The following is a 19,476-nucleotide window of genomic DNA, read 5'->3' on the forward strand; positions in this document are numbered from 1 at the left end:
GCGATCACAGCGCTGTCCATCATATCGTTCATACTGCTGTGCGTGCTCGCGCTCGCGCTGCTGCCAGCCGCCGCTGAGTGGGAGGCGTTCGCGCTGACCGGCTCAGTGCTGGTGACGGTCAGCCTCGGCGCTGGCACGCTGATGGTCACTCACCATGCGCCGCTGCCTCTGTTCGCGCTGATACTCGTGAGTTACTGAATTGATTTATTGTTGATAGTGTAGGTTATAGGGTTGCCACCATTTTTTTTGACAAAGTAAGGTGATTGACAGAATAGATAATTAATAATTTATTTTTCTTTATAATTACTCTTTATAACATTCTCTTTATTCATTCATTATAACATCATGATGATGATGAATTTATTTTTCTTTATAATTACTCTTTATAACATTCAACTATTAGTAAACTATTTGAATTTGTGTTGTATTTGAAATTATAAGTTCTTCATACAAAATGAAGTATTTTCGTGTACTTTATTATTCGCATAATCACCTGAAATAAACAATACTTTTATAAAGTACAGGTGTCAACCGTTTTTTTTGTAGTGGGGAAATCTTGCATAGATACCCACGGTCCCCGGGAATGGAGCCGTGGGTTATGTCGGATTCTTGCCGACCAAAATCCCGCTGTTTTCCGTCGGGCCGTTTAAGTGAAGGGGCTACGGGAGCTGGTTAAAATTCCTCCGCGACCCCCTCGGCACAGGTGTCAACCCTAGTAGCACATGTGGCACGCAGTATCTATTTGTAGCATGCATACATAGACATAATAGCAGTAGCGATTGTTTTTCTAAATACTTGAATATACACGGTTATACATATTTTAAGCACTTTTAAAAGAGCTTTCAATAGATATAATATCTGAATAAGTATTAGAAAACAATTAACTACTCCTTATAAATACTCATTATAAATCAAGATTTAAGATGATATTCTATAAATACTTGCCGATCCAGCAAACGCCGTTCTGCCTTACTCTTATCATTTACGGGTATGAAAAATAGATGTTGACCGATTCTCAGACACACGATATGCACACAAAATTTCATAAGAATCGGTCCAGCCGTTTCGGAGGAGTTCGCTAACTATCACTGTGACGCGGGAAATGTATATATAAGAAGATACATCAAGCTTAAATACCCTAAGGACGCGCTACACCAAAATATGAGTATAAAAATCTTTCTATTAAAATGGATATAAAAGATTGAGAAATACTTTCATATGAATTGGGTTAAGCTCGCAGTCGGGTGTTATCACATATCACATACTCGCAGAAGGCTTAAGGGGCACATTAAATATTAATTGAGCCTCATTGTAGGCAAGATAGGTCTGTGTTATAATGATAAGCTTTCTGTCTATCTGTATATTTCTATAGATTCTATGTTATTGATTGCTCAATTTATAGGACGAGTTGAATAAGTTATTAAAATGTCGATATTAATTAAGTAAATGTAACGAACAAAATAATTAAATAAAGAAATAATAACGAAATAATGCTTATACAATATTACGTAAACAATACCCATAACAGTGCATAATCTAGTTTATGTAATGATATCCTTTTGTTAGATTTATTTTTAATATAAATAATGGGTTAGAATAGTAAGTCTCTACAACTTTCTATTCTAACCCATTTCACATTTTTGAGGAAGATGTTTTAAACAAAACGTAGGTAGGCTTTGCTTCACTTCATTCGAGTTGACGAATTGTGAGAGCGCATCAAACAGACAAACAAACTTTGGTTTGCATTATAATACAAGAACTCATGGAAATATTATAGTTATATTTAATCAATTTAGTATGTAAACGTAATAGCTATATATATTTATACAACACAGACCTTGGAAAAATATTCAAGAGGACAATTCATATGGTACAAGTTAGGTAAGGCAACTATAATGGACCTCAATGTAATAAAATGAACCATTATAACATTCTTCAAATGTTTCGTTCTATTAAAGCTATAATTACAACGCACTGCCTTATCCCAAAATGTACAAAAATAACTTTTAAATAATTGTTCTTCATAAAGAAATCTTTAACTTTGATAACAAAGAACACCTAAATGACGCGAAACTGGGGGTTATTTTCGTGATAAATACAGAAGCCTCGATGTTTCTCGTCCTTTTATGAGCATTAATTCAAACTGAAATTATTTCTATTGAAATATAACAAGGGATTTCATACAGCGCGAGCGGTGACTCCGCATAATTAGATCAATTTGCATAACCTCTCTCCGTTGATGCTCTGAGATTATAAAATGGCAATGATCTTGTTATCTAGCTGGAACTGAAAAATGTAAATTTTTGTGTATATAATTTTCCAGAAAAAAATGCTTGGAATGAGTATAGCATCCGTATTCCTTTTTAACACGCGTTTATTAGGTTCAATTGTTTGTACCTTTGGGCCAGTACGCTTATCAAGGATCGATAACAATACAGTAATTTAACGAGTTTATCTAATTATGCGGATTAGGATTGCAAGGATTAAACAATATCCTTGTGTATACTCTGCATAAATGTCAATTCAATTGTTTCTATCATTTAAACTTGTCTCTATTTATTTATTTTTTTTTTATTATTGGCTCTGCATTTTTAATTCACAGAATAAAATAGATTAGCTGATTTTTATTAACTTTTCACTATTTGAGATAATTAATCGATGAAACAAATAAAAAAAAACCTGGCTAACATATACTCCACGTAATAATCATGCACATAACCATAAAACCAACAACATTTATTATCATACATCGACATTATAATGTGCCTTCAGTTACAGCCCAATTATGCGATATGAAAACCATAATCAACACCATTCACCCGATATCATTGTACCATGCAATTACAAGCAGACATCGAGTGCCTTCACCAGCATGTGGAATTGAATTCCAATCCCACCCATGTTCCTTTTCTTTATATTCAATTGAATGAATTCCATTTTGAACGTTGATTGCAATTTACGTTTGCGGGGCGAGCGTGCGGTGTGATAAATCACTTTGATATATATATATTTTTATATGTATCTGTTAGGTAACAGAGGTTTTGAGCTGGCTAAAAAAGAGCTATCGTTACTAATATGCAATCATGTTTGTGTTTAATCGACGCACTGAAAACATGACAGAACCTTTCTCTGTGGAGTCCAATTTGACAATTATTCGCAATATTTTATTATTGTTTTTAACGTTATAATTATATATATAGTATTCGTCTCAATATGTTCAGCTCTAATTGGACGTTTTTTCACCATTTTCAACCAATTTTAATGAAACCAATTAAATTATACAAATTTATATATATTTTTTTATACTTATCGGACCCTTTACGTTTTTCCCGCCTTATGCTAATTGTTACCTTATTACATAGACACACAAAATAAACCTTTTCACTATTCAGAACAGAGAAAAATTATACACCTATATACCCGATTAATACAATTTACATTTCTTAAAATAACAAAAGTTTTTACAGAAATATCTCCAGTTCAACGATCGCTTTCCATTATTTTTATATTATTTTTATTCCGTGCAGCAAAGTTTTAATTGTAACCATTAAGCAAACTTTTATTTCAGCTCAAGAATAAGTATTTAAACTTTATTTCTTGTATCTTCGAGCAATTGTAAATGTTGTTTTAAAAGACTCGTTAACAAACATTAAAGAAACTATCTTTGAACCTCTTTCGTGATATCATCAGTTATAACTAGTAAATAAAATCAATGTAAAAGAAAAATGAGGAGCTCAAAACTCGACTTTAAATCTGACTGGGGCCAGAGACAGATACTTGAGACCGTCGATTGTGCTTATTTACACGAGTACCTAGTCTTAAGTTTACAATAAAGCACAAATAAATAGTATTCTTACAGATTCTTTGGATCGTGATGTTATAATAAGTAGTATTTTCTTGTGATTTATTTTACGTGAGTATTATACTAAAAATTAAGCGTTTTTCAAACGCGGGTTGACCACGTCGCTCTTGCTATAAAGTATTCTTAATTAGATAAGTAATTTAATGAATAAATCGTGTTTTATTACGTTAGTCTTTCTTTATTTCTTGCAGATGGTACACACAATGATGCCGATCGCGCGGTCAATAGCGCTTGTAATGGCGACTGCCCTCACCCTTGCTTATATGGGTCTTGCTATCGGACTTGGACCGCAAGGGCAGGAAGCCCAGTTTTATCAGCAGGTGAGTTGGTGGATAACATTTTTATTTATTTATGTATCAACTATATACTCATTACAAGTTACTGTTTTTTGGGATAAAACAAATTGTATCTCTCCCCTTTAGTATAGTTTTAAAGTATTATGTTATCTGTGGTATATGTAATATTAAACCTAAAAGTAATTTTGTTTATAAAAATAAAATAAAAATTAATGTTTTATGTTTTCTTTTATAAGTTATTCTACTGTAAATTACCGTAATTATTGGAAAATAGCTGGATAATGGAGATATTTCAGCAACGTTATAGAATATTAATTGCAATTTTAAATTAAGTTTCGAAACTATATCGTAATATGCTCTAGACAGTAGCATAAATTACTCAATAATAAATCATCAAACCGAAAATTTATTGAGAATTCCCATTTCTACAAATTGGAAATATAACGATAACAAATCTTGTTTCACAAGGGCCTTGCAATAAAATAAGCAAGGTTTGAGGAGGCAACATTGCTACGATTTGTTCACAGGCGCATTGAATTAAAATCATTCTCCTGTTTCGTTTCCTCTTCAATTTCCTTTCAAATTAAACCAAAAAGGAAAGTTTTAATTTGATTAAATAACGTGAGTTTAATTTTTCTTTTATTTTATTCTTATTATTACAAGGTTTATTTTATGTAGTTTTAGATGTGTTAGTTTCATTTATCCCTCTCGAAACTAGAAATCGTCTACGCCCGTGCATGAACGCGTTATTTTAAATTAATTGTGATATAAAATATACTAAGTGTAGAGTATCACCAAATAAAAGCCTTACTTTATTACAACATTAATTTTTATCAGTGTGTGACTTAGGTTACTGTTTAAACGCTACTGACTTAAACATAAAGTAAAAGCGGCGGGGAAACAATGAGGACACGTACATAGACAAATGGCTTCGATCAGCGTATTTAGTTTTATTATTTGCATATGTGTGTCCCTACACTAAATATATCAGTTTAACTTTCCTATAAAATACATCAATCATCATAATAAATTATGATTTATTTTGCTAGCTACATAATAATGTTCTGGATGGAGAATATTTTAAATTTTATTCAGTAGGTCAACTTAACGATGATGTATCGCATCCGCCCATATTTCAATTTGATTAATGTATTTAATTTGAAATATATGCTTCATTTTCCAGTTTGTATTGTATTTCATAAGATATATCATTAATTGTATAGTTATAATTCAAAATTGTACGGTTATTCTAATAATGTATATAAAAAAGCAAGTTTTTTAATATAAACACCCTAAAACCACAGAACAGTAATAAGTACAAGTTCTAAAACTGCTAAGCGGATTTCTATGCATCATGGCGGTGCTTTGTCACAGAATTACAGATATAAATATCTTTGTCTGTGCTTATGTGTGCGAGCGAAACCGCAAGACACATCTAGTGTTAGAATTGCTAATCTTTCTTGCCACAGATAATATAAGATGTATCACAATTAATTTAACAATGACGAAAAGTGTATTCCAATTTTGAAAATTCCATCACAGCAGAAAGCTACATTATTCCTCAGTGAAATAGGCATACATTTCTCAGTTTTTATCTTGGAAGAACCACTTATTTCGTTAAATTTATTTTTGTTTTTACTGTGTCGATATTTTATTCTATACTGGCTTCTATTACAAGAAACATACGGTATATTCTACGCCGTAGCGAGTAGCTACTAAGCTATATTCGTTTACAGTTAATATGCGAACTCGCGCTGCTAATGTCAGCAAGCGGAATCGGGCTGTACTACCGAGCGCTGACAGAAAGGGCCCATCGGAACACCTTCGCCGGCACGCGCACCTGCCTTGAGCAAAGGGTCAAGTTGGAGTGTGAAAGGGAACAGCAGGAGTCGCTTTTACTGTCTGTGATTCCGGCTTATATTGCAGCTGAGGTAAGTTTCTGAGAATCATATTATGTTCTATAAACGAACAGTGACGTATACTACGTAAACTAGCTACTTATTCTTTGAGAAATTTTGAAAGCATTACAATGCTATGAAACTAAAAATCAAATACTTACTTATTCTTACCACCACATACCGTCAGTGTTCAGTATTTGTGTGAGAGACAGGACACAAATTTTAGTGAGTCAGCCTGATAAGAGTATATTTAATTATTAGATTTCTTATATTTGGAACCGGATGGAAACTAAGAATCGGAATGTCAATGACCTTCACGTGTCAAATATCATTTGAATTACACGATTTTCCTAGATCATCTTTTCGCATATGACTAAGGGTTTATTTTATTCCCCTAACCCTGAATATTACATTAAATTAAAATACAAACGTTATTGCAACAAAACGCATTATCAACTCGCTCGAATTAACAGCTATGACGTCACAATATGGCGCTAAGTCGATCCTATTCGGAGTTCGGTCACATAGTTCATAAACGTGGATAATCCTTCAGCCGCTAGCTTCTAGGATCGTATGTACCAACAATAGCTCAATTTTACAATGTTACATACAGTTACAATGTGCAATTCTCTAAAGAAAGTTTTATGATCAGACTAACATTATCCAGATCGAAGGACAGTTGAATGATGATTGAATTCTAATAATAGAGAGTTGATAAAATTCCTTTTACTTACTAAATTGATATTTGTTCAAAACGTTACTTTTTTTCGTAATAGACAGACTTTCTTTTTTCAGCACAGATAACTAATAACAGATTTAACATATTATGTAGATGGCGTTCCACAACAGACAAAATAGATCTACATTTTAAGACTACTTCTGTATATTTTGGATTTTACGATGTGATGGTGTCTACCATAATATATAAGACAGAAAACTTTAAAGCAACTATAAAAATAAAGAAAATACGTAATAAAATTTATTATCTTCATTTCATAACTATGAATTTTTATGTAGTTTTATCAAAGAAATTGAAAAGAGGAATAGCTTGTAAAACTAAAAAGACGGACGGACGGAGACCGTGTAAACGATTGCATAAGAAGCAAAAAATATCTTGGAAAAATTCCTTTGATGAAACTCTAATCTTCTAAGACATGCTTAGAATTTTCTTAATTATTCCCTTTGTACGCAAGCAGGTACTGAAGCTCAGATGCTTTAATTTCCTTATAATTATGTTATAAAAGTCTTAAAAGAAGAGTTTCATTCCAGCGTCGTCAAAGAAACAGTAATTATTTTCTTTGTCATTTTCTGAGGTGTTTCGCTTCTTAATTTTATGTTTGAATGAAAATCTAGCGGCTCTATTGTTATATGCAATACGTTTCTGAAATTGGTTGTTTATTAAATTAATTTGTAAGGTATGAGGACATGCTACCTATATATTTATATTAAAATATTACTCAATAATATTCGTTGCTAGTTATCAATTATTGAAGTGAAACTTCTTTAGAATCGTTGTGATTTCAAAGCTGATGCAACGGAAAAACGACAGGTAAGAGACGCAAATACAAAAACGTGTAGAATGAAGCCGGCAAAGAGTGAGACAGAAATATACATACTATTTTATATTTTATATATATTCATCTCGTTCTTTTGTCGATTTACTGAAGTTTCACTTCTATCGTGTGTGAATCTCACACACACCTTTTTTTTTTAGTTCATCGCGATATATACTGTGGACCTAGCGAAATATATTCAATTAAATTATTTTAAAAATAAGAAGTTTCCTTGTGCCATAAAAAAACAGTAAATACAATAAAAAAACTGCACTAAGTAACACTCTGGTAATTCATTTATTTAAATCTATGCTTTTCATCTGCAATCTATTTAATTTTTACAATATTTCCCATACTGTGAGGACTCTCTTTTCATTTGAATATTCGATATTTAAATCGTCACATGTTAGTAGGTTTTAGTGTTATCATAATCAACCATCGCTTCACGTCACATGTTTTCCATAAAACATTCTCTCTCTGCCACGTAACAAAAATACTGTTAGCTGAAATCCTTTATCAGTCCGTCCCACTGTCCCAATTACTGGACAAACACTGTCAGATGATAAATTGTCAGTCACGAATGCCAGCGCTTAGTATGTCAGTATACCTTTGTTAAATTAATGTAAAATGTATGTAATCCACTGTACAAAAACGTTGCGTAAGGTTTTATAGAAATAATTAGTTTTAACAAAATTCTTAACCTAAAAATTGACAGAGCTGGACCCTTTGTCTTTGAAATGCTTCAAAAGAAATTAATTTATATGTGTTGTATTTTAAAAAACTGGTTTACCTTACTAAAAACTCCCAAAATATTAATCAATTGTTAAATGTCAACTCACATGACCTAGAACATAGTACATAAGATCAACAAAAGGCCTAAATCCTCGAACTATGATAATATTGTCTAAGTGCTGAGTTCAAACATTTCACTTTGATGCTTAGCAAATTTTAGCGTTTGAGAATAGTTGGTTAGTGGAATTATGTGACATGCTGGGCTCGTATATTGTATCTACGTATAGAAAGTGAGGATGTATTGTAGATTATCTTATGCTGCGCCCCGCGGTTTCACTCGCATAAGTCCGTATCCTGTAAGAATATCGGGATAAAACGTTGCCTATATGTTATTCCAGTTGTCCAGCTGTCTACGTACCAAATTTCATTGCAATCAGTTCAGTGGTTTTTGCGTGAAAGAGCAACAAACACACACATATCCTTACAAACTTTCGCATTTATAATATCAAGTAGGATAGGATTATGTGTATTGATATTGGAAACATGGGAAGATAACAATTAGATATTCTCCACAAACGGGTTAATATTTAGACAGTTTTATTGTGGTACGTATAAATTTTTGAATGACAAAGAAATTATGTACACTATTTTATAACACAATTTTGCGATGAGGTTTGAAACAGCACTCACAGTCGCTTATACACCATTTGTTATTCGCAAGGAAGACAAAAGAGGTCTACATAAACTGGTTTCTCATCCAGTCAGAACGTACTAATACAGAGTGTTCAATATAATGTGTTTATCTATTTTAATGTTTTTTTATTCATTCGTAACTGACTCAGCAAAATATGCTATGACAATGAGGTTTTTCAGTAATCCTTTTAAATAAAATAATTGACCGTTTGTGATACTGTGAATCGTGCTTTGTGGCTTTCAGTAGATTAGAATATTATAATTTTCAACGTAGTTTTAAGATCTTTTTTAAAGATTAATACTAATTTGAAATTTAATGCATCAATGAAAGTGTTATTTAAAAACATATACCGTTTGAATGATTTATTTCTAACAGAGCACTGTTGCAAGAAAATTAATTAAAAGCAAAATGAAACATGAACGAAGATTCTGACAACAGCTGGTAAAATAAAACAACCTTTTAGCCCTTATCCCTTGCAATAACTTTACTTATTGCGGTTCACGAATGACTCTCAAAGTTTAACTTTATGAGACACGTAATCGAATAATCCAGAAAAATGGGAGTAATATGAATTTAATAAAACTAGCTTAGAATATGAAATCAAAGTTTCGTCCAGTCTTATTTCTCACGTATTGAGATCGGATCGAGAATACAAACGAAGAAAAATTGATAAATCTTGTGGTGTCCAGATAAAGTTTTCATTAGACATTTTTGATGGGAAAATTCAATATGGATATTTTGTTTATTTGATGTGCGTAGCAATGTTCTTGTCCTTTTTAAAAACAAAAACGGCTGAGTTTTAACTAGTATGTTTCAGTGTTATTCAGTGTTATGTGACTATCTGTTAGCAGCGGATTCAAGGGCCTCAGTAAAATAGACCGATAGTGGATTGTTAGAAATAATCTTTAAGTGTCTGATTTTATGTTATAGATAAATCAAATTTACCAATCCGATTAACCAATACTTATGGTTTCCTATCATTATAAGAAAATGAAAAAAATGTGTCCTTGTATTAAAATAATCTTAAATGAAAATGCTGTAAGTAACGAAGAAATTTATCTAAATATTCCTTCCCTCTTATTCCGGATTATTGTATGACATCTGTAAGCCAGCTCAAACCTTCATATTTATTTTTGGCGGCAAAAATATTGTATTAGTTTATAGCTTGTAAAATAAATATTTTCTACCCATAAGGTTCTTTCCTGGGAAAGGAGGTGCGGTACCTTATTACCGGTAATTTCGCGCGTAATCGACAAATTAAATTTGTTATCTGTGGTACTTGTTAAAGTATAGCTCGCTCTTAACTTTTTTTGTACAATATGGCGGTCGGTTGTCGAACAATATAGGATGTGATTTAATAAGTAACCGTGTAGTGTAATTCTCTGCCCAACAAAAAACTAAAAAAAACTTCCTTTGTTGTTGGAAACGTCATAATTATACCGATGTCAAGGAATAGTTATGTGGGAAAGCAGCAAGTGTTGTTAATAATTAGTTTATTAATTTATAACAGGTATGTAAAATACCCAATATAGCTGATAGTGTTATAACACTTTTTATTTTATACCATACCAGTAAACCAATGAAGATACTAATATAAAATTCCTCGATCTGTTTCGTATATTATGAAATGTCATTCAATTGAAATGATAACCACAGATAATATACTATACTAGCTATAACTAAGAATTCCATACATTTCGCAGATCGCAATAATAAATATGAAATTGTGTCACAATTCTATTAAAAGGTGGAAGGGAAGTATTTTCATAAATAAAATACAGATGACAAGTCTAAATTACATTTTATTTTACGTTTAATCGTTGCAAAATACTTAAATAAATCTTAAACTACATCAGTCACATATCGTTGTAACAATTGAATGCTATTTTACGAATAACAACCGCCTTAAACAGTTTTTCCCTAACATGGAATGATTACTTCAGTAGCTTATAATATGGCCATATATAAATGTACAAAATTATATTATTGTCGTAGGCACAAATAGAATGTTAAGTAGATTGAGTTGTTTAACTATGGATCTCTAAGTATAATTGGTGTTTCGGTACTTTGGCATCTTAAAGAAATATAGTAAAATAAAAATAAAGATGTTGTATTATCTTTGTTTAACATTACTGATTTAAAAGAAACTGGGCTTCAATAAGGATTTATGCACTTTAAAACGCATTGAGATACAAATTACATAGCAGTACATTTCATGGGGATTAAAATAAATTTAACCTATAAATAAAAATAAACAAAACAAACCCATTTGAAACGTTAGTTTAACCGTCTATTACTGATGTTATTTCAAAGTTGCACAGTACGTGATCAAAATTCATTGTGTTTTTCCAATATGTTTTTTCAGTATCCTCTCTTTTGTGACAATAAAATAAATGACTAGTTTAACTCACTGTTAGTGCCAATCAATAACGCGAGATGATAAATAACTTATACAGATAAATACGTGGCCATAATATAAATGTGTACAGCTAGCAATAATTAGTAAAACATTCATATTTGAGACAAAAACCAGCAGCACGAAATGCATGACAGTGATCAATATGTGCTAACAAAAATTTATATAACGCGAAGTAATGCACACTTACTATTGCATTTATGTCAAACAAATAATATTGTAAATTGATAGAATACATTTCAAATATTCACGATTATATAATACAATTTAATAGGAACACAGTGCAGAGCCAATAGATTGAAAACGTCTATTCATAAAACAAATTTATACACAAAAATATACATAGTCCTGGAAACTACGTCCAATTGAGCAGAACGCACTGTCATTATAAGAACATCTAATATCACATTCGCAGTTTGATCAGTCACAATTTTTTCAACGCACGGTCACGTTTCAGAAATTTCCTTAACATTGGGATCGCTATCTGTTTTGCCTATGTTTACATGGATTGTTATAGCTTCATCGTTTTCAGATTTCATAACAACATCACTCCATTGCACTTCAGCTTTCTTGCTATACGCTTCATTCTCAATGAGTATCGCCGACTTTGTACACAGAGCTTTACTTTGAAATTCGATTAAAGCGCAGTAGTCGCTTTTCTTTGTTTCCGATTTGACATCAGCTATGTGACCAAGTTTCCTCCTCATAACTTCGACTTTAACGTGATAGTTGTAGATGCAGACTTTAATGATGAAAGCGCTTTTTTGGTAGAGAAGGATGATTTTATATTTGGTTCTACAGCAGGCAGTTTTCTTTAGTTTCGTTTGGAAGTTTTCTATGAGGATTTTGATCTTTTGTGAGTAGACAGCTATGATGTTGTGGGTGGACTGGAGGTGGGCGGATAGTTCCTCAAAGGGGACGGAGCAGCAGGTCGCCGTGATGGGACACACCATTGTGTCGAACTTGCATTCCTCTTCGTGTTTTACTCTTATGTTTGCTGTGAGTAACTCGGTGCATCCTCGCCTGTGAACAAAGAAAAAATCACTTTATAAAATTATATTCTCTATCATTTTTTAGGTGTTGCAATAATTCGACATACATTTTTCCATTAGCTGAAGAAATTATGAAACGAGGTTGATATACTTTGTTTTATTTATAAATATTTGAAAATATTTAAAGAATTGGACAAATTCGATCATGATGCAGGATTCAAACCTGCGTCTATCGGCGTAGGTTAAAAATAACTGGGTCTGAAACTGTTCAAGTATTTATAAGAACTTTAATGCTATAAAACTGAAAATTTTAATGCTTTTGACGTATTTCCACGCCACCTTCGTACAGTAGTGCAAATAATACAAAAATGTTTTTAATTTGATCTAACGAAAAGAAAAGAATAAAGTTACTAAGTGTCACTATTACAAAAAATTATATAAAAGTTTTAGAAATTATCCCTGTATATTTCAAAGTCACCAATTACACTTAATTATGACAAGTCAAGTCTTTCAATAATTTAAAACATGATATTCTATTAATATTAACTTCAATATTAACTCAAACTAAAACAATGTTTAATATTTCAAGATGGTAATAATTAATGTACCTTGTGGTTATATAAGACGTCATAACATTTACTCACTGATATGTTTAATGAGTATATAGTGTGTTGCTAGTAAATATGCTGCATATAGCATAGATTTCATACCTATGATTGTTTATTCGTTTATCCAGTTTTGATATGCTTTGTTAAAATCCCGTTTTCATGAATAAAATGTTCCACATCAATAGACTGGATAAATGGTTTTAATTATTATGTTTTAATTGCAGTTGTATGTTTGTTTTGGATTATTTAGGATATGGAGCATCAAAATACCTACGTAAATTAACGAATTTCTTTTCAACTGTCAAAATTCCATGTTCCATCAACAAATTCTAAATTTGAATTCAGAATCGATATGTCTGTAGTATTTTTAAAGTCTTACAAAAAATTTCATTTTAATTTGTAAATGATGTTACCATGTTTGAAGAGCTATTGATACTGCTGGAGATACCTAGGTGAAACGAGATTCAAAGGAAAAAAAAAACGCGAATAAACCGCACGAAATTGAAAAGCTCGGTTTTCGACCTGGACGTTGAGTTATTAAAAAAAAAAACGATGTCAAAAATGAATTTTAAACTTTATTCCAAAGGTTTTAAAAAATTGAATTCGTTTCAAGTGAGCGAGTATTTACTTTTGAATATCTAATTGTTGATATAGTTCTTTCGTTACTTAGTCAATTAAATAGAAGCAAATTCTTTTATAAGAGATCTTTAATGAATGCGGTTTTAGCATAACTACAAGGTATTTACCGCGATTGTTTTGTTATTAATTATTCGCTACATTCTTGCAATATAAAAAACATACTCGTGTAGAGCAAAAACCGCTTTTTTGTACATATTTTTAAAGATCATCATAAATTAATTTATTAGGAACGTGATGGTGGCGTCTGCCATGTGGGCCCCTTTAAATTTGGTGAAGTTCTAACAATTTTAAGGCGGTTCTGTTTTTTGTAAAAAAAAAAATTGTATAAACAATTTCTAAATTGATCAAATTATGTTTCTTTTATTAGGCGAATATCGGATTTTTTCGAGGTTATACACTATCATTCAAATTAGATATAGAATCTAGATGTAACATTTAATGTCTAGATAAGTAATTTATTAGTAATACTAATAAATTCCCTCAGAGTTACCATCAGGAATAACGCGAGCATCGGATCAGGCTAAAGTCAATAATACATGTATTTTCATGTGTCATGTACATACATATAAATATACCTTTATGCATAATTGATTATACTGATTATGCATGAAAGTATATTACACTAGCATCTTAATGATAATGCACTCGGACGACTAAAATTTGTCGATACATAACCAATATTGCAGAGAAGTCTCATTGTCATAATCGAAACAAAACAATGTAAAATAACGCACGTAACAATCGCATTATGTGATATGCTGATTTGCGGAATTGAGGCGTTAACGTGTTAATTTTGAATGGATGTACCTACTGCGGCCTGGCTCTCGCTTTGATGTCAGCCTGAAGGGATGATTACCAATATCTACATGGAACTAATATGATTTCGAATTCGCGTGAAATAAATGTGGCGTTAATACGTTAGATTTTTTTCTATCCTTTCACTAGTGAGTGAGACCAGATCTTATGGATATATTGCTTTTAGCAATTTTCATGACAGTTAAATAATAAAATGCCATTTTAAAGGGTAAACCATTTTTAAATTTAGATCAATTTCTGATGGTTCAAGTTTTAGACGTATATTAAATATTTTTTATTAACAACCTTGTTCTTCCATAAGAGATCTATTTTTATCGTTGAATATGTTTCGAGTAGAATAGAGTTTTCAGAGTTTTTAAGTACGTAAAATATCGCCTTCTATAAACACATAGCCACATTATCGAAGCGATGAATGTGTGTGTGTGTTCTTATGATTTAAAGTTTGCCCTGCAAATAATTATTTGCAATATCATAAACTGATTGAGCTGATAACAGTATCGCTATATAAGTATTACCCCAATTAACTAAATTCTTTACGATCTGTTTGCGTCTGCGTTTGGTATTAAAGTTTATGAGCCGATGGATTAACAGCATAATATAAAACCTTTTTGCATCGTTACAGAGTATATTTTGTGACTGTGGTTAATTGCCGCTGTCAAAGGTTATTGCCATAAATATATTAAACCCCAACTCAATACTGTTTAATTCATGAAACGTTCAGAAGGCTGTAATTAGAAATTCTGTTTTTGGAAATTTATTAATTTTATTAGTACATATATGATCGTAGAATTTACATGAATAGATCGCAATTCCTATTAGATCGCTGTGAGATAAACAGGGTCAAACAAATTTAAACCTATCCAGCGGTATGTAGAATTCAAGCAAACAGCTTATGCCCAATATATTAACGGCCTCGTACTACTCCGAATTCTTAGCGAAAGGTTATTGAAAATTGATTAAATCAGCTTTTGCGGCCCACATCAACCCTCAATCAGCTTTTGTTGGAAGATAATCGAGTGGAAACGGTAATGGAAGGAAAATATTAGATTCGCGGTTAATGGTCAAACTTATCAGGTAGGGAAAATTTCACATTTTGCGTTACTTTCTGGAATGTTATTAATTCATTTATAACCAACGAACGTTAAGTGTTTAGAAGGTTGTTTTAAAATTCCTCAAAGGGACGCAATATTTTCGTTATTATAGCGTAATGTTTCGAATGAATAGGAATAATATGTAAAAATATAATAGTGCCTAATTTCTTTATGACATTTCATTGAAAAATGTTTTAAAAATGTACTTGTTAAGATGTAGTTTTATCTATTTGTATTTTCTATTTAAGGTTTATCACCTACAGCAGTATATGCAGTTTTAATAAGTAACACAGTTTGATTAAATTAAAATAGGAATTTTTAGATAATCAGTCCTACCAATTTCTTATTTCACTCATATTTGTTTCCACTCCCATTATCCATAAAGTTTAAGCACAGAGTTTTCAAGATACAAAGTATTACTAAAGGTTCATTACCTATAATTCCTGCAAGGCAGCATCAGGTCATTAATAAGGCGTTGCAGCGCAAGGCAGGGGGTCGCTGGAGTCCGCAGGGCGCCTCGGCACCAGGCGCACCTCGTCATCCGTCGCGAGCAGCGTGCACACCACACCCCACCACACCATGGGCAGACACATGGCCCGCAACACTGGAAAGAATATAGAATTAGATGACTTATTTGATGAGAGGACTTCCGCAGTCCAAACACTAGAACAAGAAAGTCTTAAGACTGAGAAAGTGGATAGTATTTGCTTTACCTATGGAAATTTTAACAAGCGAACCACCTCGTTTGCCAGCTTGATCATAAAAATTTGACAACGGAGAGTCTGTGATAATGGTAATTTAGGAAACAAAGATGACATTCCGATTTAGTCGTGATATTTATTAAAATGTGATATGGAAATCGTGGCAATCAATTTTCCAGGTTTTGAAATGAGAATTATTATATAGAATTCTTTTACTTGATAAATTTTTGATTATCACGTTGAATAATAACATTGGTTCATATATTTGCCTAGTTGAGAGTTTGGTTGCAATAAATACTGATCTATGACAATTGGAATACTTGTTATAATGTTGCGAAATAACTGTCAAAATCGTGGATGAAACTTTAAACAAATTACTTGCAATAAATGATATCCATCGAAAACAAATAGATAGACAAACTATGGTATTTGAACTAGAAAAACGATTGAAGTTCATACATATTACAGAATTTGACCTTTATTTTTACATAAACTGCTCTCAAATAAGGCATTTCAATAGATTGCTCGATGAAAACATTTGATCAATTAATTACAGTAATTAAGAGTATAGTTATTGCCTTAAATGTAGTAAATCTATTCGAAAATAAAACTAGTACTAAACTTTAATGGTCACTAAAAACGGTTGTTATTTAGAGAGCTCACTTTAACGTATCAAGGTGGAACAATTCAGTTCACATAAGAGATTCTAAAATGGCGAACAATCCAGATATCAATGAAATAAAATCTGAAGACAATATTTAATACATAAAGTAAGTATATTAATCGTCATAGACTTACATACTCTTCTCGAGTAGTTATAGAAAAACATAAATTAAATTTAAATTAAACAGTCATTTCTATTCAGATGGATATATACAATATAGGAGGTATTGAAGAAAATCATCAGAATGATGATAAGATAGTGAACGGGGCGAGAGAACGTAGAAGAAGTTATAGTGTATTAAAAAATATAAATTTAAATTTAGATCGTAAATGCGTAAACAGAACTCTATGTATCATTAAACACTGTATTCCATATTTTAATGTACCGTCTATTAATAAATTGAGCACACACAACTCCAATGGCTGGTAATTCAGATAATATAATGACACCTTTTAATTAAATCGATACTAGTCTGTCTTGTAACAGAACAACAAATATTTAGCCAAGGTGATAAATGAGCGTATCTATTTACGTAGGTATATTTAATCTAGTAGCAAGATTATTTACATTTAGGCTTTGATTTCAATAATTATTGGAGCTTGTCATGTATTTGTTGACATTTACTAACAACGTTCTTAAACTGTGGCATAACATGAATTAGTTATCACGAATGTATTGATAATGTAAATTCAAGTTTATTTGCAAACGTACGCTGGCAAATGGGCAGGTATTAAAATTTGGGCATGAAATATTTAAATACGAGAACTACTTCTGATTCTAAATACTCAATTTATGAACTCAATATGAAGTCAAAGTAACAAAACAAAGTAAGTAATTTGGAGTGTATACAGACAATCTTTGATTTATATTTGACATTTGTAAAACCAACGAAACCCTTTTTTAAACAATCGCTAAACAATTTTGGGGAATAATTATATTTTCAGTCAATCATTTAATCAATTTTTTTAGAAAAGCATATCATTTAACAGTGAAAGGTTTGTTGTTGTAGTGGCATGCAGATAAGAGATTGATTAAGATATACAATAATTGATGGTCGATGCTAATCCTAGAGATACATTATTAACTTCGGGCGTAACTACAACTAGACTAAAAACGTAACATGTAATTGCAATATTTCAAGGAAATTAATAACTTAATTTACCTGTAATGGCTCCAAGCATATACTGCATTCAGAGTATCTTGAGAGGACCTCATCACAATTGGGGCAGGAACACTGGGCTGCGTGGCCATCCCCCGATTGGTTCACTTCTAACGTTGGTTCGACTATAGGCAGTGATTTTTCTGCAAATAAAATATTCAATCTATACTTATACAATAATACAAAGCTGAAGAGCTTGTCTGTTTGAATGCGCTAATATCAGAGACTTGGCTGGAAATGAAAAATCACATTTTGTTCAATATTCCATTTATTGTGAAAGGATTTATAACGGATAATAGTGGTTTTTGAGTGACGTCCGTGTTAAATATTTACGCAAAATTCATAATCTTTATCGCGACTGTAAAATTTCTTAATTTAAATGATGAAATATCATGCTCTACTTTAAGCGAGAGCGTGCAAGAAATAAAATGATTTTTCAGTTTATCTGCCCTTTATTCACATCACCATTGCTCGAAACGATGAGGGTAAACATTATGAGGAAATCAGCATGTAAAGAATTAAAAGTTCGATGACATGTGACATTCGCCAACACGCGCTTGTACTTTACTTTGTTGCACTTTGCTTGTGTTGCTGTAGAAATGCAATAATACAAGTGTAATATTCAAAAAGCAGGTCAGTCATAACACTTGATCGTAAAATTTCACATGTAATAATGAACTTTACAAAATAGCTAAAAACTACGGGAGCGATGTTCGCCGTTATTTCAATATTGGATATGTATTCTAACAGTTTCATCAACAAATGACCTTATCGACGTGAATGTTCGAAATTGTGTTTTTAATTAATGCTCCGGTGAACAGGTATTACTGATATGTAAATATTTATATTTGAGATTAAATAGTTGTGTGTACACAGCGGTTGAAATGTGTTTATGAATCCATGATATAGACTTTGTTGATTTGCTGATCGTACATACGTCTTTTAGGTGTAGGGATGTATAATATAATACAACTAGCAGTTGCACGCAGCTTCGCCCGCGTGGTAAATGTTCATGGTACAAACTTTCGCTCAAATTCATTCCTTAGCGGACGCTGAGATCTTTGTGGCTACCTGCATTTCAGCCCGATCGGTCTAGTAGTTTGGACTATGTATTGATAGATCAGTTACTCTGTCACATTTGCGTTTTATATACTAAGAAGGTACTAGAAATTTATCGTGCATTGAATCAATATTTAACTGAACCATCGAATTGCCTTTTACAGTAACAAATTATAATTAAACATACAATATATTTGTGGAATTTAACTATGTATTCTATATTTTATATATTCTTATCTATGATTAATTATTATTGCCTGAACAGATTCGAAAAAGAAATGTATGTTCATAGGATT

General features: G+C 31.8%; 2 protein-coding genes across 3 annotated transcripts in view; one reads left to right on the top strand and one right to left on the bottom strand.

Annotated features, from left to right (window-relative positions):
* Window positions 1–6: 6 nt before the first annotated feature.
* The window catches only part of LOC119840764 (adenylate cyclase type 2-like), a gene marked incomplete at its 5' end in the record, with an annotated part of 84,935 nt that continues 65,465 nt past the window's right edge, over window positions 7–19,476 (top strand). Inside the window, 3 exons of the mRNA XM_038367502.1 lie at window positions 7–186; window positions 4,054–4,182; window positions 5,895–6,089. Of these exons, the coding sequence (XP_038223430.1) occupies window positions 7–186; window positions 4,054–4,182; window positions 5,895–6,089 (504 nt within the window). The remainder of the gene's footprint in view (window positions 187–4,053; window positions 4,183–5,894; window positions 6,090–19,476) is intronic.
* Window positions 10,826–19,476, bottom strand: part of LOC119840765 (E3 ubiquitin-protein ligase SINA-like 5) — a 43,824-nt gene continuing 35,173 nt past the window's right edge. For both annotated transcript variants that reach the window (XM_038367504.1, XM_038367503.1), the window contains exons 3-5: window positions 18,125–18,264; window positions 16,032–16,201; window positions 10,826–12,474 (exon numbers count right to left, since the gene is read on the bottom strand). In XM_038367504.1, the coding sequence (XP_038223432.1) occupies window positions 11,898–12,474; window positions 16,032–16,201; window positions 18,125–18,264 (887 nt within the window). In that variant the 3' untranslated portion in view covers window positions 10,826–11,897. The remainder of the gene's footprint in view (window positions 12,475–16,031; window positions 16,202–18,124; window positions 18,265–19,476) is intronic.

Source organism: Zerene cesonia, chromosome 7 (assembly GCF_012273895.1).
Source record: "Zerene cesonia ecotype Mississippi chromosome 7, Zerene_cesonia_1.1, whole genome shotgun sequence".
NCBI lineage: Eukaryota > Metazoa > Arthropoda > Insecta > Lepidoptera > Pieridae > Zerene > Zerene cesonia.